We start from the raw sequence: 24,867 nt of genomic DNA on the forward strand, positions 1-24,867 counted from the left end.
GTGCCTCATGCCTCGTGTCGGTTCATCTTGCATCTTGTGTCATCATAACAGCAATATTTGTAGTGTTTCTTGTAAGCTTTTAGAACTAGCCGTTTATGTATTTTGAACTAGCCCTCAGAATTATATTTTGGATCCCTCTGCCTTTTTGGATGTCTATTGAGCTATTACTGTAGCAAAAGTATTTGAAAATGCTTACACAGATCCACAAATGAATGAATAGATCCATGAATGCACACACATCCACAAATGTGTAAAAAGATCCTCAAATCAAAATAAATAATAAAATAAATACAATTATATTTTGATAATCAGAAGGTCACAAAGCTCTAGGGGGTGTGGCCTCAGGGCACCAGGTGAGAGGGCATAAAACAAGAGGCTATAGTCTGCAGCCATACACTCACACATTTGAGGATGTGTGTATGCATTTGCGGATCTTGCGAGGTAGGTGTGTTGCAGAAGTCAGGTGTAACATGACAGCTGATGACAGCTGTGACCAATGATTTGTGTGTATTTTATGGACTTAATGCAAAATAAGCTCACCTTGACAAACTCCATAATATTATTGTCATTTTCTACATTTTTTATTGTGTACAAACTAAAACTTCATGTGCCGAACTACATTTTTGCTGTGTAGTCACCTTACAATCAAACAGTGTGATGCAAGAACAAAAAAATGTTTTGGTGATTTGCTGCCCATGAGTGAAAGCAACTAACCATCCTGACCAGGGGTCTCATTTATCAACAGTGCATAGAAAGTGTTCTAAATTCTGTCTTACAAATGAAATTTAGAATGTGTATAAGTAGGAAGAAATCCGTATTTATCAAACAAGCAGACAGTGATCGTACGCACACTGCTATGTAATTAGTGTTGATAAATCCCACATGTTCCTAACCAGCAGGCTCTTGCTTGTTTGGGAACTTTTACATTCAGAAACGCCTCCAATAAACCAAATATGGTAACAACACACCTCTTTAAAAACCACATGAATATATTTACCTCCTGATGATGAAAACGAGAGCAAAGAAAAGGAGCTCCATAGCAACGGAAATGGAAGTAGGATGAGGTTGAAAAACCACCTCAACTGGCTCCTTTCGATGGGGAGGAGTTGCGGTTCTACTCCGAGCTCCCCCATGAATGTCCAAGCTCCTCACCCTATCTCTAAGGCTGAGCCCAGCCGCCCTCCGGAGGAAGCTCATTTCAGCCGCTTGTATCCGCGATCTTATTCTTTCGGTCACTACCCATAGCTCATGACCATAGGTGAGGGTTGTAACGTAGATCGACCGGTAAATCGAGAGCTTTGCCTTCAGGCTCAGCTCCCTCTTCACCACAACGGTACGGCACAACGCCTGCATTACTGCTGACGCCGCGCCAATACATCTGTCGATCTCACGCTCCACGCTTGAACTCCTCCACTTGGGGCGAGGACTCACTCCCCACCCGGAGAGAGCAATCCACCTTTTTCCGGCAGAGAACCATGGCCTTGGACTTGGAGGTGCTAACCCTCATCCCAGCCACTTCACACTCGGCTGCAAACCGCCCCAATGCCTGCTGGAGGTCCCAGCTTGAGGAAGCCAACAAAACCACATTGTCTACAAAAAGCAGAGACGAGATTTTGAGGCCCCCGAACTGGAAACCCTCATCCCCCCGGCTGCTCCTTGAGATCCTGTCCATGAAAATCACAAACAGGACCGGTGACAAGGGGCAACCCTGGTGGAGGCCAACACGCACTGGGAACGTATCTGACTTTGTGCCAAGGATGCGGACACAGCTCCCACTTTGGTCATACAGGGACCGGATGGCTTGTACCAACAGCCCCGGGGCCACATATTCCCGCAGTGCCCCCCACATGATCCCCCGAGGGGCATGGTCAAAAGCCTTCTCCAAATCCACAAAACACATGTAGACTGGATGAGCAAATTCCCATGCCCCCCCAAGAAGCCCTGCAAGGGTAAAGAGCTGGTCCACTGTCCCACGGCCAGGACGGAATCCACATTGTTCCTCCTGTATCCAAGGTTTGACAATCGGCCCGAGCCTCCTTTCCAGCACCCTAGAGTAAGCTCGAGTAAGGCTGAGAAGTGTGATACCCCGATAATTGGAGCACACTCTCCGGTCCCCCTTTTTGAAAATGGGAACCACCACACCGGTCTGCCACTCCACAGGCACTGTCCCAGATTTCCACGCGACATTGAAAAGGCGTGTCAGCCAAGACAGCCCAACAATGTCCAGAGCCTTCAGCATCTCAGTGCGAATCTCATCCACACCTGGCGCCTTGCCACTGAGGAGCTTTCTAACTGCCTCAGTGACCTCTGCCAAGGTTATTGATAAGGCTTCCCCTGGATCTTCAGACTCTGCCTCCTCTCAAGAGAATGTGTTGTATGTGTTCAGGAGTTCCTCAAAGTATTTTTGATCACAAAAACTCAATTTTTTTGCTTCCCTTTGTCAGATAAAAGGTGATCAATAAGAATCCCTGTGTCACAGCTTCATTAAGAATTCACACAAGACAACGCAGAAATGTCTGCCACTGGTTACATGGGGAAATAATCAAGCAGTGATACCTCCAAACAGAACAAGCTGGACCAAACAAATCAGCACGCTCTGTTAAAAAGCATTCTCTGCAGAGCGCAAGTTGGTTAGCCAAATAATCTCATAATGTTATATTTTTATGGGTTTGAGACAAATTAGGCAACATGTCTGTTTCAAACTAGACAAAATCACTAATTTTGTGCTTTTAGTTGAAGAAAATTCAGAACATGCTCCTATGTTGAGATTGATTAAGGCATGCTGTGATTCTTGTAGTACTTTTTATTTGTAGTTTCAATGTTCTACCACTACCACTGAAAATCTTCGACATTTAAGTAATATTATTTTATGAAAAATTTTGATATTTTTGATGTAAACACTTTTTCATCAATTTTTTTGGACATTTTTGAAGTCAAATTTTTGTCATGAAAATTTTCGACATTTTTGTGGTCATTTTTTTTCTCGAAAATGTTCAACATTTTTTTAAGTCAAATTTTTGTGGTCAAGTTTTTTTCATTAACATTTTTTGAACATTTTTGAATTTAATTTTTTTGGAGGCAAAATTTTTGTCATCCAATTCTATCCAATTGACAAACTTGGGGCCCAAGCCAAATTTGTTTAGGGTGTAAAAAAGATATCTCCAATCCACCCGGTCAAACGATTTCTCCGCATCATCCACATCTTAGTGGAGAATAGTGTACCACTGACAATAATGTACCTACCATTACGGTCAGCAATAACATTAGAGCAAGTAAAGGGTATTGATTTATGAAGTAAAATAGCCACACCACTTGCCCTACTCTGAAATGAGGAATGGAACACCTGACCCACCCACCTGCACCTAAGAATTGAGTGTTGTGATACCTTAAGATGAGTTTCTTGGAGAAATACGATGATGAAGTACCTTACTGTGTTTTAACTGGATTATTGATGCCCCTACAGTTCCAGGTGAGACAAATAAGACCGCCACCCCCCCGCCGGATGTGTGTCAACATGTGTCAACATTTTTTTTTTTTAATTGACATTTTTGAAATCAAACTTTTTTCATGAAAATTTGACATTTTTTAAGTTAAATTTTTTTCATTAACATTTTTTTTCATGATAATTTTTCGACATTTTGAAGTCAATTTTTTTAAATGAAAATTTTCGACATTTTTGAAGTCAAATTGTTTTAATGTAAATTTTCGACATTTTTGATGTCAACATTTTTTCATGAAAATGTTTGACTTTTTTTTAAGTCAAACCTTTTTCATTAAAATGTTTTCACATTTTTTGTGGTCAAACTTTATTCCTGAAAATTGTAGACATTTTTTAAGTCAATTTTTTTTCATGAATATTTTGGACATTTAATAGATTATTTTCTTGAAATTTTCGACATTTTTTCTGTAAACATTTTCAGTACATTTAATTGACATTTTTGATGTCAACATGTTTTCGACATTTTTGAAGTAATACATTTTTTCATTACATTTTTTTTCAAATGTCTGTATATATATATATATATATATATATATATATATATATATATATATATATATATATATATATATATATATATATATATATATATATATATTCCTTATATATTTAACATGTTCATAGTCCCTTTAGCTTTTACCCTACCCTACTTACTGTACTATTCACTCAAACAGACAACAGCCATACTGTAGCTACCTACCTGCCATGTTATGTATCTACCCTGTACATAACATGTTCAAACTTCTGTTCTATTGTAAATACTTATGAACATATGTAAAAACTTCATTAATGCACTCCTCGTGAGGTACTAAACTGCCTTTTATTGTCCTTGTACTGTGACGACAATGACAATTAAGTATAAAATGTATCATATCATAGCAGTATGCCCTCTGCTGGTCATAGCCCTAAATTAAATTACAATTCTAAAAGAAGGTCAAGTTTTAATGATATAAAACTAAAGTTTGATTAATGGTGTTAAAGCTATGTTTGTATACCAAATAATCTAAAAAAAATGTACCGGTAAGTAATAAATCTGCAATTTCAATATTTTATTTGTATAGGCTACAATGAAAAAGAAGAAAGGGACAAAGAAATAAGAGGATCCTTAATCCATTAATCACTTGTGGTAGGCAACCCCTATGCTTACAGAAATGGTTTAACCCTTGTGTTCAGCAAACCATGGGAACTTATGAAACTTACCTGTTCAAACTGTACAAGTGGCCAAACTGTTCAAAAACACATGACTTTTCACACGTCAACAACACGTTAACAACACAAATATTCTATCAAAAAATATTTAGTTTTTCTAAAATTACTGCTGTGTTCTCTAAATGTCTGGTTGGGGGAATTGTGTCATATTATCGTCGGTACACTTAGTAAGAGTGGGAGAGTAGTAATCATACAGTAAATGTACAACTATACATTCATTTTGTCTAATGGAGGGGGATGGCATGACTTTTACATTCGCTGTTTATACGAGCACCGAATAGCCAAGCAGTTATGTGGAGTACCCATGTACAGAGGCTTTTGTCCTGGTCGCAGCAGCCGTGAGTTTGAAACTGACCTTGGCTCCCAACATATCCTGCCTCTCTTCAGGTGTCCTATCCAGAAATACAAAAATGGTCCAAGAAATAACTTGTAAAAAGCTCTGTTCATCCATTAACGTAAATGTTTCACTTCCAGACTGATGTTGTTTTGTACATTTGTCTCTACTACAACATAAAATGGTGGCAAAGAACAACTGTAAGGTAAAAAAAAAAGAGAAAAATTAAAGGAAACTTTTACAGTCATCTCAAAAAGTCTCATTTTGTAAAATAAATCGTGAGAGAATCATATTGTGAACCCAGTATCGTGAATCGTATTGTATTGTGAGTTGAGTAAATCGTTACATCCCTAGGCGATAGGGTTCGTTTTGTTTTAAAGGTAGCTACTGGAGGTGGGGGAAAAAGTCGATACAGCATAGTATTGCGATATTTTGTGTGGCGATATTATATCGATTCATGGCCGCCAAGTATCGATATTTTATTTTATTATTTAAAAAAAAATGACAAGAGACAATTACAGTGAGCACAGGCCAGAAAAGGGGTATATTCAAGTTTTATGTGTGTGTGTGTGTGTGTGTGTGTGTAATTAAGTGTTTAATAGACTCTCTGGTGAGGGGTATGAAGATTTCTAGAAAAAAAATAATGTTCAAGTTGGATTAGACTGAAATACCAACAGTTCAGATTGTGAAGTTCATGCAGCCTTTTACAGGGTTTTAGTTTTATCACAGTGTTGGTCAGTCTGTGGGCTTGACTCCCCTTGTGTAGAAATAAAAAGACTGAAGTGAGATGAATAGACTGAGCATTTTTTCTTATTTGACCAAATAGTTCTTGATTTAGTTTAGTTTTGTGGACATAATATGCAGTTAAAAAAGTTAATACGCAATATATTGTATCACAATCCTCAGCATATTGCAAAAAAAATTAAAATCTTAATAATATCGTATCGTGACTCAAGTATCGTGATAATATTGTATCGTGGGGCCTCTGGTGATTCCCACCCCTAGTAGCTACACAAATATTTACCTGAATTAGATTAATTTAACTTACTGTATTTACCAAAAAAAGTAAATTGTTTAACACTGTATTCTTACTTACTTGTATTAAAATAAACTGACCCCAGACAATGTTTTTAAAAGGAAAAACATGTCAGGTTTACTTAAACGTTTTTGCACAAACACAAATATTAGTGCTTTGAATAGCATTAAACACAAAAACACAGTTAAATGTATCTCTGAAATGTCCTTTAAAGTAGACTAAACACCCTGAAAACGATGTAGTTTCAGATAAGAATATCACTTAATAATAAACAAATAATCAGGCTAAAAGTAACTATTGATTGGCTTCCAAAATATGCAAAACCACAGTAGCAAATCTTACACTTAAACGACAAAATAAAGCCTTTAATGAGTTGACTCATTAAAGGGTCCACACACACAGGAGCACGTTGCAGGCCTGTTGGATGCTCGTGTGCCTTGTGGCCAATAGAAGTCCTCCGGTCAAGCGACAGAAACACAAAAAATGTCTACCTCACGGACCATAGTCTTCGAAAATCCTCTCCTCACAAAGCAGGGGTTCAGAAAACAGTCCTCTCCTCCCGAAACAACGTCTTTTACACGCCGTCGAACTGACAGACCGCCGAACAATCCTCGTCAAAACTTCACCGAAGAGAAACCAGACGGATGCAGCAGCGACACTCCTGGTCGACGCCTCTGCTGTCCGATCTCATGTTCACCTCCACTTCATTAATTAACACACACACGCGCGCACACTCACTAAACACTAAATTAATGAGGAAACGCGTTGTCGTGCAAGTAACTACTGGTTTCTTTTGCTAACTCGAAACGAAAAAATATACATGCACGAAGCTAATGCGACTAGCAATTAAAATGTGCACTTCCCTCAGTTAATCATCTCTGAACAACTTTATTAATAACCTTACTTTAACTTATTTGTTATATTTTGTTTTGTGAGACTTTACATATTATTGAGACATGCATTCACTTATTTACATCTACATAGGCTATTTCTTGATGTAAAGATGAGCATAACATTTCTCGACACGGTGCAATTTACACTTCAATTTTATTCCAATACATGCATCACAGCTGTAAACAAAAATGTTCCAGTTTCTCTTTGAATCATTATAAAGTCCACTTTAGTGTTCACACAATACTGGCACTTCAGTCAAGTCATCATGGGAAAAGAAATAGATAATCAGATGCACACTGAAAATACTTAACTGCACTTCATTTTGAGCGAACAACATGTATTGCCTTTAGCTTCCTCAGGTTTGCCAAGCATATCTCACAATAAAGTTACAATAAAGAATTTACAGTGTGTGGTGGATTTTTTTTTTTTCTCTCATTGTATATTCCTGCAACCGACTGGCAGCTGAGAAAGTAGGATGGTTGCTTGTGGGGCATCCTGTGGGTCATCTTTAATTGGTTTTGAAAGAAAGAAATGTCTCTTAGAGATGTTTGTATGTTTCCTGGATGAACTACTAGTTTTTTTGTTGTAGGAATAGTTTAAAGTATAGTGAAATTTGCCTATTAGCCACAAAAATGGGCCAATACCTACCAATAGCTTAGCTAAGCATTTAGATATTTCTTTTAGTGCATGGTTAATGCAATATATATATAAAACGTATTTTTAAACAGACGTAGGCTAGCTGTGTTGTTCTGTTTCCACACTGTATGCTTAGCTAGGCTAACAGCTGCTGTCCATAACTACACAGCATACAAACACAAGAGAGGTATTGATCATCTCCTTTCACTTGCCAAGAAAAAAAATCAGTATATCCTAAATGTCTAACATTTTCTTTAAAACTTAGAACACAAAAACTAGCATGTTGCCTAGTACCAGTTTGAACCCATTAACCACAACTCCTGCCATCCTGAACCAATCACAAATGTTTCCCTCGTCCTTCCGATATGACCTGCTCAGGCACAGCACGAGCGTACCATTCGGACCACCCTCCATCATAAAGTGACACCCCAGGATGCCCGCACTCGTGGGCCGCCAGCGCCACATGACACGCAGTGACAGCCGAGCCACACAGGACACAAATAGGGCGGCTAAGGTCCACGCCAGCCTGGCCAAACAGAGCCTGGAGTTTTTCCTTCGGTAGGAAGTGACCCGACGAGGACAGGAAGGTGTGGAAGGGGACACTGATGGAGCCAGGGATGTGGCCTGGCTCTGTGTCTATAAATCAGAAAAAGAGAACACATTGAGGGTTAGGAATGTGTAGAAAAGGTCTTTGTTGTATTCTTAATAAATTAGCAACATGCAAAAAAATATATTTAACATGAGACACATATGAAAAAGCACAAGTTGTAATGGATTTCTTAAACTTTCAGAGTAAATGATGACATTTTGGGGATTGTAGACTTAAGTGCTGTTGAATATCAATGAGTTGATTTCATTGACCTCTTGGGGGCAGCATAACAAGAAACAGCACAGACAAATACGGAGCCCCTCTGATGACATTAGTGAAAATTTTATAATTTGTGGCCAGGGAATAATAATTTGTGCCCACAAATAATAACTTGTGGCCACGAAATAATAATACAGACGGCATCAAAGGCAACACCCACAAAACATCACAACCGGTTAGCGCTGAGGGGAAACTTAAACAAACCACTAGGCACAATCGGCACAATGCTGAAGGGCTGCTGTATGCCCTGCGTCATTACAAATAAACTGAAAAATCTAAATCCAAGGTTTTATATTTTACCCAACTGAAGCACAGAGCCGAGTAGGAGAGATGGGAGGCTTCATCGCCAGTTGGATGCAAAATTCAAATGAGTATGTCTGTAGTCAGCACTGCAGTAGTTAACTTTAACGTTATTTTCACATCATCCGAAGCATGTAAGATTGTTTCAGGGGGACCATGTATGTAGGATATTATATTATGTTAGGTGTAATTCATCATATCTCTAATCAAATGTGATATGGTCTCTACCGGCTTATCTGATTCAACCAGGTAGCAAAAGACATCTGGGAACGAAACTTTGGGCCGTTTAGTTGGATCATTTGTCTAGTCTTTTAAAATGTATCGGACAACAATTCACTCTTCAGTTTATTAATATACATGTATTTGTCAGTTGACAGTAATGAATCAATATGGGACATGACAACTTGTAAGATGATAATGTCATCAGAGGGGCTCTGAAGACAAAGAATCACAAAGTTGTTGTTTTTTTTTCCATGTGTGTGGTTATATTAGCAAAACGTGTCATATGACATTGACCAAAAAGCAATGATTTGAGATTTTGTACCCAGCAAGCAATATCTGTGACTTCAATGTTGACATTTGGTTGACAATAATGTTAAATCAGTCTGTCCAAAAAGTATTTTCAGCCACTGGCTAAAGGTTATTTCATTACCAACTCACAACACAACAGTTGTGAGTTCAAAAAGTCTCCTCATGCTTGCATGTTTTTCGTTAGTGATTGCAATGCACTGCTCACAATCAGTTTAATCAGTATAAATATGAGATCCATCTAGAAAAAAATCATTGATGTGTGTGTAAATGTGAAATAAATCTTGCAACAGAAGTAGAATTCCCAGGGACATCTGGTCTTATGCTAAACACAAGCCGTTCACATAAATGCACATTTCTAAACATTTCTACTTCCCCTGAAATCTTCTGATTATATCCTGCTGTGGTCTCACACCAGCTCACACTGACATCTTGCAGAAAAAATACTAGGGGTCTGGCAGGAGAAACTCAGAATAAAGCCAGAGTGAAAAAATATAAAATTATATATATTTATATCTGTATACAAATATAAAATAAAGGATGAACTCATGGTGGCCATTGAACAGTTCAAATTTCTGCATTTCCTCAAGAAATGCAAGACCACTACCATTTTGGCAACACAACAGTTGGCACGATTCTTCAGATATATAAGGCCACCTTGCAACTAGACAGAGAAACCACTATAAGAGAACGAATGTGCTTAAAGCAAGTAGGAAAATGTTTGGCAGCCTGCTCTTTGTAAGACTTGGTCCAAATAATAAATATAAGCAATCCAGATGCTTACTCCAATTATCATCAAGGTGGTTAAACTGGCTCTAACACTGCCTTTGGCTTTGAGTATAGCAGCCTGTAATAAAATATAACAAAAACCAAGTACAGATTTTGTCTGTCACATGCTCATCCGCCCTGATGCACATTCACTTGTCAATAAAGACTACAGAGACATTTGACCCAAAGCCAGCTGTTGACCTGTGGATGGAGACAGCTTAATGGAGTCAGGGAGGTGCATCTGCAGCATCTTCATCATCTATCTACTATGCAGGAAGCTGAAGTAGGGGACAGTAAGGGAGACACTTATACGCTATAATGACAATATTTGCCTTTATATCAATGCTATGTGTAGTCCAATGGAATGACAACATCCACAAAAGAGCGGAGAACAACATACTGATGAACAGAAAACATAATGCAGCCGTTTAATTACGTGCACGAAGATCGTAGTGGTCGCGTGCAGGCACTTTATGCTGTCACTGTATATAAACGTCATTCTCTTTCCATTGGCTGAAATTGAAATCTCCAGAGTATATGCTGCCGCGTTCAGACATCAGCTCACTCAGATTTTCTGCGGATAAAATACTAGAGGTCTGGCCAGAGAAACTCTGGCTAAAGTCCGGTGAAAAATGCGGCTGTTTGCGTTCACACATAGCCTAAAGAACCTCCGGGTAGCCAAATCTCCGGAGTATTTCAGGAGATTTCCGTATGCGTGAAAAGGGTTTTAGAGACTTTGTTAAGAATTGGGTGAGTACTAATTACCATCTACTGGTACTTTCCTGAGTAAATCACTGAACAAGTACTGTACAGTAGGTACACCTCTGTTGTTCCTTAAAGAGTATTGAGAACCGATAATGACAAGCCTTAATTTTGAGGATTGTCCATTATTTAAAACTGCCAGATCCCCAAAGTGATAGAGGTGACAGTGAAGTAATAGTGGCATTTAGACTGTAAAATGATAACGCTATTTTTTTTAACATACTCATACTTCCCTATCTAGACATGCATAAAGACAAGTCTTTTAATGGCCACTGAAAGTAGAGCTGCTAGCTTTGACATACAGAGTATCATCTTGTGGATGCTTGCTCTAAGAGCACATGAAAGCTTTTCAGTGAATGTCAAATGATATGTGTATGTACACTACAGTACGTATGCAGATGCTTGTGTGTGTGTTTGAGAGGGTTAAAGTGTATATGGAATAAGATAAGGCACGTAGTATGGGAGTGTTACCACAGTAGGCACAATACTATCTGTAAAGATTCACATATCTACAAGGGTGGACAATGTCTAAGACCGTTATCAGCTGTTTTCTTCTGCAGTGTGCATGTTGTCTGTCTGTCTTTGAGTAAAAGAATACAGGTCAGTGTCTGATTGTTAAATGCATAGTTATGTGAGCATGTCATGTGTCATCTGTGTGTTTGTTCAGAGTAAACTCTGAAAAAAGCTGACATAAGCAGAGCAGTGGTTTTGTTTTCATGCTATACTGTAATGATTGCATGCATGTTTACACAGTATTTTTAGTTAAAAAATTATATTTGCAGTATAAGCACTGTACAGTGTGCATTTAAATATGTAATTTAAGTCACATTTTAAATGTAAAAAGACAAATGGAGTGGGATGGAGCGGCTAGGTTTAAGGCAGCTTCTCAGGTGATAAGGTGAGTTAGCTCTTGCTCAACCAAGTTAATACATTAACCTCATTGATTTTTCAATCAAATGACCTTTTTATGTAGGCTTTGAATCTCCTTGTGAAAAATGTTTTTTTGAACCGTGTGAGACAAGATCAACATTCAAATTCCTACACAAACGTATGTCACAAAGGTCTTACTTCTATACCCCTGCTTTCAGTTTTGTTGTTGTTTCTGTGTTTTGTTTTGTGCTGTGTAATCCTAAAAAACGCAAGATACCCAAACAGAAGTGTCATCACACAAACTCGGTTAAATACTTGGCCTACTCACTGTCTCTGGGTTCAGGGTCCAATCCTTTGAACCTGCCAGCAGGTCTGGCATCCAGCACCTGGAACTCTTTGGTGTCCAGGTTATCCAGTATATCCTCATAGGTCTTTATCCAGGCGCGGTTTAAAGAAGCCTTAAACTCGGCCGGTGCTGGTCTCGCGTACTGGTCACTCACCGGTCGGCCCTCCAGCAACCAGTTCCGGAGCCCCCCATTAAGCATTGACACCGAGCTGTGGCCGAACACCCGGAACATCCACCACACACGGGGCGCAGAGAACGCGCCAAACTCGCTGGCGTCGTACACCACGACGTGCGTGTCCCTTTCTATTCCTAATTTCTCAACGTAATCTGCAAAAATCTCCTCTGACGGAAGCATGTGGTCTAGAGGAGATGTTTTATCACAGCACTGGTCAATGTCAAAGAAAGCTGCGCCCATGATGTGCCTCTTCTTAAACTCGTTTTTGGAGTTGCGCCGCATTTTGGGCAAATGCCAAGAAGTGTCCAAGACGCGCATTTTCCCCTCAACCTTCATGGCCTCGGCGAGCCATTTAGAAGTGAGCAGAGCTCTCACTTGAAGCGCCATGGTTAGAGGCAGACAGGCTTTAAAGTTTACTTTACTCAAGAGATCCAATTTATCTTGTGTGTGTGTGTGTGTGTGTGTGTGTGTGTGTGTGTGTGTGTGTGTGTGAGAGAGAGAGAGAGAGAGAGAGAGAGAGAGAGAGAGAGAGATAGCATCAACAAACACGCCCCCAGTTCACAGTACAACCAGTACAACAGCTGAAAGTGAATGAAGGCGATGACGCGTTACAATACTGTAAAAACTAATGTGATACAAGTAAATTGTCAAGGATCAACCTGTGTCTCAATAATTTGCACATTCTTTTTAAACTAAGTGGATGTAGTTTTCTTGTCCCAACTATGTATTTATTTTCAATATAGGCAAGGCCTACCTAGGCCTATAGATCATGTTATTATTAGCTTTATTCCTATTTCCTATCCGAGATTACATCAACCCTGTCCTTCATGACCTCCACTTTAGACTACTTCTATGTTGTGTTGTTCTCTTAGTTTTTGTTGTGTTTTTGGTTGTTTCCTGTCAAAGCGTCTTTGAGTATTTAGAAAAGCGCTATATACATCTAATTTATTATTATTATTATTATTATTATTATTATTATTATTATTATTATCATTTATGTTAAAAAAAGTGACATGTTGATTCAACAAAGTTAAGAAAAATAAAACACTAGCTAGATTTACAGAGCTGATTTCCGTTTCAGTGGATAAACTAAAATGTGCATCTAAATTAAAGGTACTCTTATTATTGCCTATAGTTATTATCTAGGGTCACATTTAATATAACAGACGTCTGCATAAAAATAGTACAGCAATAGAGATGAGCATCATTTTCAGTATACCTGCAGAAATGATTCATTATTTTCATTGTTATTGTTATTATTATTATTATTAGCAGCAGTATAAACTTATTATTTATAGTCTATGATTATAATCAGCATTTGTAGAATGGGTATTGAAAATGTAGCTACAGGTTGGCAGTGCGGAACTTTACTTTCCTTCGATTGTTTGCTAGACGGCTGCTTTCAAGTGATACACTAAGGGTAGTGTACCGGATGTTGATAGACCCACACGTTGCCTTCAAGAATTGAAGGCACATTCTTATTGATGTGGGTAGCATTTCTTCAAAACCTGACTTTATAACATGTCGGCGTCGTTGATCAGGAGAGGATTGGAGCTGCTGAGTAATGACATTAAAGGTTAGTGCATCACTTTAGTTCAGTGAGCTACATTATCATCGGACATCACAGTCCTCTAACAAACATTTCGAGTTTTGTTTCAAGCAGCTCATTCAATCAAATTGAATCAATGCGTCTGTCCTGGAGCGAAAATCTAATTTTTTAAATTCTAATTTAGCTTTATTTGGGAGCTATAATCTGCATGTGCTGATGTATTACTAACTCCAAGATGACTCAAGATTGTTTAACTTTGTTTTTTGTTTTTATTCGGACTCAAATGGTTGTTTGACTTTACGTTTTTATGTCTTCAGTACAACATTATACGAAATATAACGTTTCAAAGCATTGGCCAGTCTATGCCTATAACCTACAAGAAGTGAGAAGCATTGACTGTGCAGCCAAATCTGGTTTTCAGCCCTTGTATTGTAATTATTCTGTTTTTACATCCCGCCAGATGCCAGCAAAGTGAAGAAGAAGAAGCAGCAGCAGCAGCAGCAGACTCCCAGCTCGGCCAAAGTCATGGAGCTTGTGAGCACCAAGCGGCAGGGAGTCACCAAGCAGGTCAAAAGGTTACAGGGTCGCCTCGGCCCTGGCAAGAGCAAAGCTACAGTCAAAGACAAGAGGATCAAATCTGCAGTCGGTCAGTCACAGCACGGAATTTGGAGGACAATAAGTCCTTCTTCTATAGAAATCACGTATCTTATTCAAGCTTAGGCCTTTACAAACTTGTCCAAAAGGCTGAATTAAAAAACACGAAGACAAGATTGGGGGACATGTTTTAAATAACAACATTTTTTGAAATGACAATAACTCTGAACTTCTTCTTTGCTGTTTATTGTAGAGGAGTTCAGAAAGAAGCAGAGGAAGAGCCAGATGAGTGCTAACCTCAAGTACTTCATGGAAACTGGCTACAAAGCAACAGACTCGGACACTTTGAAGGTAACACAGGGCAGAAACTTGATGACTCTTTGCAGTACTTCATGTTTTATTACGATACATAGCTTTTTCAATTAAGGAATAATCTCAAGTCTGTCTAAGGGCGCACTCACACTGGCAGTGTTGTCCCGTACCGTGCTTAGTCACGATTCTCCCCCCTTCCCATTCCCCCCCTGCTGGCCTGCACTCACACTGCTCCAGGACTAACCGGGCCTGAGCACGGTTACCTCTTAACGTCGTGATGCAACACGTGCATGGCTTTACGTAATTATGAAGCGTTCTTAGTTTACGGGTCAAGCAGACTCGAGAGAGAGAGAAAAAAGATACGCTGTCGTGGCTGCGTCTGCACATTGGAGAACAACACAGAGACCTGACAGCTACGTTACTGACTTTATGGCTTATTTTGAGTCATTTTAGTCAAGATACAGCAAGCACACTCCAGGATTTCTCCTGAATGAACGCTGACAACGTTGTTTACCGGCGTGCTCGTGCTCGTACATGAACTGTACCGTGCCAAAGCACACCTCTTTTTGAAGCGTGCCAGGGCCAAGGAACTGTGCTCCAGCACGGATCGGAGCACTCACACTAGTCAAACAAACTGGACTTTTAGGGGTGAAGCATGCTGCCGTGTGACACTTCAGGAGCGCCGGTATGCCAGTGTTGTTCGTGGCATGCCAGTTTTGCAGCGATATGTGCACTTTCTTTTGTGACATGGCACCTAAATTAAGTGGTATTTGCCGTGGCGTGCTGGCAGGAGGCCGAAACCATGTACCACTCTTCTCTTAGTACGGCCCGTCTTTCACCACCATGATTCATATGTAAATTAATAACAGTGGTCCTTCTTTACGACATTTACAGCCAATAATGTGTACATGTGTATGGTCTCTATTGACAATGTGAAATAGAGTCTGTTGGTGATACAGTACATCTTACAGTGAAACTATTTAAGTGTAATCAATATGCAGCCCAAGGTCTAAAGCAATCACAAATATGTCCCTGAAAATGGTTAATGCCTTGTTAATAACAACAGATAAGATATGATAAGTATTTCCTTAAGGCGAGGTTACGTACAAGTGGGATCACTCGTTCTGCGATCGATTATTTTGACTGGCTACCTTGGCTAGGCTAAACTGAGATTAGCTTTGCTACGAGCGCACTGCTATCATCTGCAACAATAGTTATTTGAAGTTCACATTTATGGCAGTACTTACCTAAAAGTAAGACCACTCAATTGATTTGCAAATGAATAATGGGGGTGGAAGATGGGCCATACTGGTGTGAGAGACAAGCGGTACAAGGCTCTGGCCCACCGCCATCGGCCCCAGTAGATACTGATACTGATTAATGGAAGTTTCAATCTCTGTGCTGCTGAAGTTCTTAATTTAAAAAGTCATGATTAGGGCGCTGGTGGCCGAGTGGTTCGCTCAAGTGCCACATGTACAGAGGCAATAGTCCTCCAAGCGGGCTGACCGGGTTCAAATCCGACCTGTGGCTACTTTCCCACAAGTAATTTCGCATATCTCTCTCTCTCTCTCCCCCATTTCCCACTCATTCACATTCATATTTGCTATCGTGTCTTCCTACTGTTCCTACATATTTCAGCTAGTTTGGTCAACGTTATAGACTTTCTCTTTCTCTCTCTCCTAACTTAGATCTTAAACCACAACTCGGGGAGACAGTCCAGGAATCGCCCCGAGCGACCTGCTAAGAAAGCTAAGGAGCCAGAGTCTTTGTTCACAGAGGAGGAGTTCCAGCAGTTCCAGAAGGAATTCTTTGGGAGGACTGTGGAGGACAATTAATAAAGCACACCCAAACAAACAATACGGACACAGTGGAAACTCCACAGCTGTGTTTTGATGACCATAGACGATTTCTGGACCAGGTTAGGTTCTGGCAGGTAAATTTACTGCATGTCGCGGCAATGGGCAAAGAAGACTTGGAGGTATAATGTTTATATGAGTTGAAAGTTTAATTGTAACTGCAGACACATTCAGCTGTATACATTTCATTCTTAAATGTCTCCATCTAGAATCTATTTACAGAGTCATTAGTTAATGTGCTTATCCAAAAAGGAGTCATTGCTCTTCATTTCTCAAGAGATAGTGCCGCTTATTAAAAGGTTTTAGAAGCCGCATTTTGACTGTTGTTTAAGTGAAACTGCCAAACCATTGAAGCCACTTCATTTTCACATGAAACGACTTATCTTTAAAAAAAAAAAACACAATAAAAATGTTTCTTTTTTTTGTGTTTAAAATTGTTGAACTTTTCTCCATATTTTACATTTTTAGTGGGATTCTGTTCTTTTCATTGTTCCACTGTTCTCTGATATTGATCATATATTGACATTCTATTCTATTGAAAAACTTTGGTTCCGGTCAATCAATTGTAAAAATCATTGGAGCTTCATTGATGCAGCTGTGGTCCGTTCTGTGCTAGATTTTAGTTGAGTCAAGACTTCACACCAGATTTTTTCGAAATTAGAATAAAAAGAATCCCACGGTCGTTTAGTATTCTTTGATTCATCATGGTGCAGCAGACAAATCTAATCTAAAATCTAAAAAATCTAATCTAAAAAGACAGTAATGCATGTTTTAATGACATAATAAAGTTTAAGGTGTCTGTTTTTCCTGTTGCAGTAAATGATACAATCACTGCTCTTTATAACATCAAACTAATTAGTTTTATAAAAGGTAATGCTCACAATGTAAGTAGCATCATTGTAACACATATGGGATGAGCACTTGTACAGTGTCATGGTGAGGGTGTGTGTGCGGTGGAGCCATCACCTTTATGGACTGTCGGACTTAAATTACACTTAATAAAATATTGCTTTCATTCCAACAGCAGCAGAACTTTTGAGCGTTTTGCAAACAAGGAAACAAGTTCTTGAGAATAACAGTTTGAGTTGTATTATTTCAAGCATTTGCAGGTACAACCAGTGAAAATGTTCAAATCGGCCTTCAAACCTTTATGGTGAAAATGAAAGTGTAAAAGACAGTGATAGCAGAACCACTCAGAACAGTCTGGAACGTTACACAATGGACAATAGTGTAGGAAAGAACAATGATCATTCATTCAAGTGGTGTGATTTTGAACTTTGTTATTGATGAGCAGTTAAAGTTTTTTTTAATGTTTTCATCAACACTAACATTATTTTTGCCATTGTTGTACATGAAGTGGATACCTTATAAAGATAAGTGAGGATATGTACTTCTTACTTTGATTATCATATAACGATCATCATATGTCTTTGATCTTTATTTTCATTATGATAAAAGTTAACCGAGGTGATAAATCAATTGTTAAATGTCGGCATTTTCTCATCGACGTTTTACATGGTACACAATTTATAACCAGAAGAGATACCCACAGCAGGTTATAAGAACGAGTGCAGGTAAAGCACTGCTGCATTGGATTCACTTTTGAAACGGGGCTTTTTGTAAACAATAGTGAGAAAAATATTGTAAACAGAATGAACAGAACATTTTAATACCTATGTTTATTTAATCAGTCTTCAACATATTTTTTCACCTAAATCTATGTAGGTTATTACAGAGCTACACGTATACAGTGATTCATCTAAATACTAAAAATTAGACTAAATGTTTAGAGTTAAGTGAAGAGATGCAACCTTGCTCATTACATGTGAGAATGGCAGAGACACTCAAGATACACAATTCAGGCCCACAATAATGATATATTAAAAGAAAACCATTAAATGAAACATGATTTCTGATTAACTAAATAATATATAATGCCGCTTAAAGGTAAAGTAGAAGTATTTATTCACTGCAATTTGGTGCCGGTTTTACCTCTAATCATGCTACATCCTTTCATCCTCTTTTATCTGACTGTTAACTTTTTCCTCTGCCATTTAACTTTCATTTATGTTACTCAGTCATGTGACAAGCGTCACTCTGAGGAGTCATTAAGTAGTGGTGGTAACTCAGATTGCCAGGGAAATCTATTTATTGCCCTGTTTAAAAATAAAATAAAATATAGATATTTGGCACCAGCTCTTGGATTATTGTATCACACGTCATGACGATGCTATTTTGTCATATCGATATTTTGTACGACCCCTACTGCTGATTGTTTTTTCTTTTTATTAATTTAAAATGTTTTATATTCAACACAAATTTTGCACATATACTATCTGCTGTATTAACTCTTATTGTTGCAGCATTAGACAGGGCCCAATGAACATAATGAATACAATTTTAGTAATTGTGTTCTTGCAATTTATGCTTTTTAATTAATGCAGAACTTTCAGTTATATATTTGCCTTAAATCAATTATGTCAAGACTTTTCACAGCTTCTTTGTATGAAATGTGCCACATACCCTTTTTTGTGTGTGCCTTATTTAACCTCACCTGCTTTAATTTAGTATGATGTAATAATCATTACTTTGGATAAACATTTAATCTGATACATAAGGATTGATTGATTACCCTTTCTCACCAAAGCTTGAAAGGTATTTTGATCTGCAAAAATTTGATATTCTCTGAAAATGATGTAAGGCTGAAATATGTTGTTGTTTTTTTTTGTTTTTAGAACTTGCATGTAACCACCAGGGGGCAGTCTATTTCACAACCAACATACAGAGAACTACAGCTGAGTTCATTGAGTTTAAGCAGAAGCTGCAATTAATTCACAGAGACTGTACGGTGTGAGCTATGGGTGCAAGAGGACAAATAAAATAAAAAAATATAAGTGAAGAAGGCTAAAGGAAAATAAGTGATAAAAACTGCAATAATTAGATTGAAGTAGATTAGAGAGTTTTCCTAATTGACAGCTTAAATAAGCGTAATTGTCTATGTTTAATATTTTCATTGGCTTCAGCACATTATGAAGAGACTATTACTTGTTGACCATTAATGCATTCAACAAGCTGTCGTCAAAAACAAAAGATAAAACCATGAATACGGTTAAAAACACAAATAAGTCTAATTGAAGGGGTATACAAAGGGGACAGAACCAAAGACTGACATTTTTTGACTGTCATATTTAGATTTATGCTTCTTTAATAAATAAAAACTTGAAATGCAATACATTGTGTAAATTCGTACGCATAGTTAAATGTCATTCCTCCCTTTCCTTTCAATGTTTACATTTCGTATTTGACCTACATTTGCCGTAGGGAGGCACTCGTGTGTAAAGCGCCATATGGATCTATTTCCTCATTTCTTCATTGTGCATTTAGCCAATCACGAGAAGGTCTCTGGCGTAGTAAGCACACCGTTGTTTGGGACTAAGCTTTTGCACGCATCCATTCGTTACTGCTCGTAAATCAATTTAATTGAAACGGACACTCCTTGCCTGCGCACTTCTTTACACTGACAACAAACGCCTCTGCGGATTGACACCGCGGAGGAATGCATACGGCGGTGCTTCGGTCTTTATATACCGGGGAGCCTTTCCTCACTCGCCTTTCGTCCCGTGAAGCTTCAGAAGAGAATATAGATCCCTGGTGTACACGCACCCGCGTTAAAATGGCAGTCTAAAGGCGTGCGGCGGCTACCTTTGCAGCGGCAATAACCCGGCAGTGCAGCGCAAACGCACTGGCTATTCTTGGCAAAATGGCGTAAGTACTTTTTATGTATGATTTATATCCGTGAGTGAAGAATGCCAACTTTTCTTGGTGCTGTTTTACATGCAACAAACTTTTTGAGCACGTAAAAATAGGCCATTATTATTTGTATTCGTGTGATAACTAGATAAAGCATGTTTAGAGTTATATAATGTACATTTCCTGGTTCTGAATTAATGGTAGTGTCAAATTACAGACTGTCAGATGAAGTCAGGCGGTACTTCATAATGTCTCTTTTTTTTTTTTTTTTTAAAGTGTTGGCGACGCATGTTAACTGTTTACTAAGTCAAAATCCAAGACAATACATGGCTTTAATTTAAATTGTTTTAGCGCTAAAAAAATTTTTAACATTTACGATGTTTCTTAATATTGTTAGTGTCTGTGTGTATACAACATTGACAACGTGGCGCGTCCAAAATGGCGCGCAGTGTCCTCACCCAGCGTTTTGCACAGATGGCTCTGTAGTGAAAATGGCGGGTGAGCCTCCCACTTCTCCGCCGTGACTCACCATGGTGGGCGGAGTTACCGTCCAGTTCATGACCAAATTAGGAAATGTTATTCCCCGGTACAGGGCTGAGTACTTCCCCGTCGACGCTGCTTTGACGCTCAGAGGAAGACTTGTCCAAATTTAGCCTCCCCGCCCCTCCCCCTGTGCAAACAGCTTTGACGTCCTGAGCACACACTCGTGGGAAAGCTGTATTGTTAACATGTAGGTAATTAGTCAGTGAATGTGTTCTTATTCCAGCGAGTGTGGAAACTATAGTGATATTTCCACTTAATCAGTTCCAGTTTGCTTTTTTTAAATGTGTTGTCAACCATGGATTACATTGATATACGTTTTGTATATTAACTTTCGATGGACAGCCTTCTCATATTTACAACTATGGCTCTTGAATTGGTTGAAGTATTCACCTGTGGTGGACATTAAGTTGTTACTGACAGACTCTTAAAATGCTTCCCCCCCTATTGTGCCAAACAATGAATCTGCATGTGATTCAAGTGTCCTCACAGTAACATGTCTTATATTGGTGTCCCCCATGCAGGTCTCTCTCGGCAACCACCCTCAGCTCTGCTGCCGTCGACAGCACAACCGAACCTCTCGACTTAACGTCATCAGACTCCTCTTTGTTATTATTCACCTTTTCACAACAACCACTGACCAGCAGCTGCCATGACACTCTCCCAGCTCGTGTTGGAGGACGTGGAGGCCCTGTACTTAGGTTGGTGATGTGACAATGACACATGTTCCCACTCGAAACATACTGAGTGACCAAGCACTGAGATGGAAATCGCTTAAGATTTTCACAAAATATTGGAAATAAAACTAAAACCTATCAACATAATCTATCATTTGTCTATTCAATATAGATTAATACTTTGTCACACAATTTGCTTTGAGGATTATCAAATTTACTGAAGCCTAAATTCTAAGTGATGATTTGTGTAGCATCAAATCCCTTGTCAAAAATCAGGGCTGTAATTTAAAACAGATTTTATAATTTGTGTAAAAAGATGTGCTTAAAGCCAATATCCTTTTCCACAGGGCCCTCATTTCTGATGGCTGACCCCATGGGGCCCCTTCTGGACCAAGATGATGAAGCTCTTTCTCCCTCTTCCTCTCTAGAGGGGAAGGCACCAGCTTCACCCCTCTCTTCCTCCTTCTCCTTAGATTCTTCCCAGTCTCCTTATCAGACCCTGTCGTCCTCACCACTCTCTTCTGCCTCCCCACCTCTTACTCCCTCACATACCTCTTTTCATGGAACCAAGGACGTATCAGACTCTTTGTCTTTCCCCTGGCTGAATACCAGCGACCTGCTTGATGCCCATGTAGGAGCAGACGATGGCAAAGGTGAGTGGGGATATGAATATCCTTTAAAAAATATTTAAGATACATTAAAAAAAATGGGGAAAAAAATCATTCTCTAGGAAGTAATCAGTGAAAACAATTATTTCGGACCAAATATCAATGAATAAAAATGATCTTTGTCAACAGATGATGCTTTTGAGGGTATGGACTGGATGTCAGAAAAAATTGATCTGAGTGAATTTGACCTGGATTCCCTTATTGGCTCCTGCACATCAGATGAGTCCCCCAACTCCCCAGAGGATCTCTTGGCCTCACTTGACTCCCACATAGATCTGGATCTAGACTCCTTTGACACAACCATCCCTGTTCTGAACAACAGCCTCAAGCTGTCACTGCCCAGCATCCCCGCTCTTCCACTTGAGCTCTCCTTTCCTGGGGCTACTGAGGCCAACAAGACAGAGATTGTTCCTGAGCAGGAGGTTGTCATGAAGTCTGAGCCTCCCTCCCCCATCCCCTCCTCTTCGGTCTACACATTGGAGCTTGGAAGTGAAGTTGATGTCCTGGATGCAGAGAAAATAGCAACATCCATCACAGCCACCATCATTCCAGATCCCAATGGAAGCATTCAGACCAGCAGCCCCATTGTGCTTTCCCTTCCCTCATCTGGGCACATTGTGGTGGTGCTCACCAAGAAAGAAGAGCCCTCCCTCATTGCCCTCTCTGACCAGTCCATCATAGTCTCACCTCCATTGAGTGATAGCGACAGCGACTCTGGTATCGAATCTGGGTCCAGCTCACCTTCTCGCCTCCCCTCACTGCAACCAACCCTCTCTCAATCAGCTGGTTCGTCCCGGACTAAACCCTACTCAAAACCAGAGCCCCCTGCGACTTCCTCTCCCAAGGTCAAATCAGTGTCTGGCGCTCCGAAGGTGGAGAAGAAGGTAAAAAAGATGGAGCAGAACAAGACAGCTGCCACTCGCTACAGACAAAAGAAGAGGGTGGAGCATGAGCTGCTGGGCACAGAGATGGAAGAGCTGGAGAAGAGGAACCAGGAGTTGACAGAGAAGGCGGAGTCCATCAGCCGAGAAATTCAGTACTTGAAAGATCTGATGGAAGAAGTACGTAAGCACCGACGGGGAAAGACCAGTTCAGTGGCGCAGTAACCAGAGCGTGTTTGGCACAAAGTAATAATGGCATTACAATTCTACTCTAATGCACGTTTGTCTTTTCAATTTGTTTTAAGAGTAGAATGAGAAACTGGCCCCTGAACAGAAAATAGGGAATAGCTGGATGAAGAGAAAAGCCTCTGAAAGTTGAGATTATTAGTGTAGAGCAGGGGGCTGGGAGGTAGTCAGGTGAAGCATCTGTACATGCTTGTCTCTCAGTCCCCTGTTAGATCCCCATAATGAACTAACTTTTAAACTAGCAGTACTTGTTCCAAAGGAAATGTAGCATATTTGTAGACTAGGCATGATAATCACTGTAACTCCTAGTGGTAATGTAGACCTAAATCCTTACAAAAAAGTATTCCTCACACTCCAGCATCTTGGAAGACTGTTTACCACAGCTCAGTTGAAATAAAATAAAAGTCCTTCATAAGTCAAGTGATATATGACTTTTACCCTGGTTACCCAACCCCCTTTAACCCTTTGTCACCCAATTTCTAACTTCCTCTTGACAGCTTCATGACCAGAAAGGGGCCTCTGCTTATTTATGAATTCTTGATGTTACACTGTCTTCATGGATGTTTTTGTGTATATAGTTTTCTCCTCCTTTGCTTCGCCGATTGTGGCTTTCGTTATTTAATGCTGGATAAACCTGATAGTGGCTCTAGTCGCTCAGTCTCTTAATGCACCTGGCTTGTAAAAAGCTCTTTTTCTTTTCTAATAAATATCTATCTGTACTCAAGGAACTTGTGTTGTCTTTACTTATGGTAAGAAAACTAGTTAAACTAAAGTATTTGGTGTTGTGTGAAAAACTGGAAAATACTTCAAGGCTATACCTTGCTCTTAAATTATTAATTTATTCCATAAATAAATTGTTTTTACAACCTAGGGTGAGGTCTTCACATTCCTTTAATTTGAACAGTTTAAAAAAAAAAAAAAAGATGTCCATCTTGTATAATTAAGACTTCTAACTATTTTTTTATCAACAAAGTTATACTATAAATGCAATAATCTGGACATGAAAGTAACATGTGTTACTGGATGTTAGAAATAAATTATAACTTAATCCTGTGTTGATTTGACCAGTATTCTACAAATGATAAATGGACAGAATCATAAAAAAGTCCATGTGATTACCTTTATTCAAAATAACACCCTTTTAGCTACATTCCTGTGTGAGTTATGACAGATTTGTAATAAGGAATGTTTTGGATGTGTAATTGTGTACAGTATATCATGTAGACATGATAAAGCAGTTCTACAGTTTCACGTGATAGAAAAAATATTTAGGATAGAAAGGTTACTCAGTCCAACATGACAAAACAATGACACAATCATACATATGTAATTATTAAAACATTTAAATAGAGAAATGTCATGGAGATCAAATTCAAGGAAATCCTGCTGTACTGGTATTGTGCCCAGAAGAGGTGAAATTCTCTCACGAGTCATGTTTGAGTCATAACAGTTACTCTGAAAGGTGTGTTTGCTGTGATTAAGGGTGTGAACTCCCAGGTTTGACCTACATAGACCAAAGCTATCTGAACAAACTCAAAACGTTTGAAGAAAATGTTGGGCACAATTCCG

General features: G+C 39.1%; 3 protein-coding genes across 3 annotated transcripts; 2 read left to right on the forward strand and 1 right to left on the reverse strand.

Moving 5' to 3' along the window:
- Positions 1-7,108: 7,108 nt before the first annotated feature.
- Positions 7,109-12,708, reverse strand: LOC109991438 (3-mercaptopyruvate sulfurtransferase). The gene is made up of 2 exons (XM_020643725.3): positions 12,033-12,708; positions 7,109-8,244 (listed from the first exon to the last, which is right to left on the reverse strand). Exons 1-2 carry the CDS (start codon positions 12,610-12,612, stop codon positions 7,946-7,948), a joined length of 879 nt encoding a protein of 292 aa, XP_020499381.1. The 5' UTR covers positions 12,613-12,708; the 3' UTR covers positions 7,109-7,945.
- Positions 12,709-13,631: 923 nt separating this feature from the next.
- Positions 13,632-17,341, forward strand: rps19bp1 (ribosomal protein S19 binding protein 1). Its single transcript, XM_020643801.3, has 4 exons — positions 13,632-13,801; positions 14,235-14,420; positions 14,622-14,719; positions 16,369-17,341. The coding sequence occupies exons 1-4, from the start codon at positions 13,747-13,749 to the stop codon at positions 16,513-16,515; spliced, it is 486 nt and encodes a 161-aa protein (XP_020499457.1). The 5' UTR covers positions 13,632-13,746; the 3' UTR covers positions 16,516-17,341.
- Positions 17,342-20,132: 2,791 nt separating this feature from the next.
- On the forward strand, positions 20,133-24,022 carry atf4a (activating transcription factor 4a). The gene is made up of 4 exons (XM_020643534.3): positions 20,133-20,301; positions 21,351-21,527; positions 21,851-22,156; positions 22,301-24,022. Exons 2-4 carry the CDS (start codon positions 21,479-21,481, stop codon positions 23,275-23,277), a joined length of 1,332 nt encoding a protein of 443 aa, XP_020499190.1. The 5' UTR covers positions 20,133-20,301; positions 21,351-21,478; the 3' UTR covers positions 23,278-24,022.
- Positions 24,023-24,867: the final 845 nt, after the last annotated feature.

Source organism: Labrus bergylta, chromosome 1 (assembly GCF_963930695.1).
Source record: "Labrus bergylta chromosome 1, fLabBer1.1, whole genome shotgun sequence".
NCBI classification, from domain to species: domain Eukaryota; kingdom Metazoa; phylum Chordata; class Actinopteri; order Labriformes; family Labridae; genus Labrus; species Labrus bergylta.

Coding starts and splice junctions, on each gene's coding strand:
- LOC109991438 (XM_020643725.3), bottom strand. CDS start 12,612: ATGGCGCTTCAAGTGAGAGCTCTGCTCACTTCTAAATGGCTCGCCGAG. Junction 8,245..12,032: donor GGACCCTGAACCCAGAGACA/GTGAGTAGGCCA, acceptor TCTGATTTATAG/ACACAGAGCCAGGCCACATC.
- rps19bp1 (XM_020643801.3), top strand. CDS start 13,747: ATGTCGGCGTCGTTGATCAGGAGAGGATTGGAGCTGCTGAGTAATGAC. Junction 13,802..14,234: donor GCTGAGTAATGACATTAAAG/GTTAGTGCATCA, acceptor ACATCCCGCCAG/ATGCCAGCAAAGTGAAGAAG. Junction 14,421..14,621: donor GAGGATCAAATCTGCAGTCG/GTCAGTCACAGC, acceptor TGTTTATTGTAG/AGGAGTTCAGAAAGAAGCAG.
- atf4a (XM_020643534.3), top strand. CDS start 21,479: ATGACACTCTCCCAGCTCGTGTTGGAGGACGTGGAGGCCCTGTACTTA. Junction 21,528..21,850: donor CGTGGAGGCCCTGTACTTAG/GTTGGTGATGTG, acceptor CCTTTTCCACAG/GGCCCTCATTTCTGATGGCT. Junction 22,157..22,300: donor AGGAGCAGACGATGGCAAAG/GTGAGTGGGGAT, acceptor CTTTGTCAACAG/ATGATGCTTTTGAGGGTATG.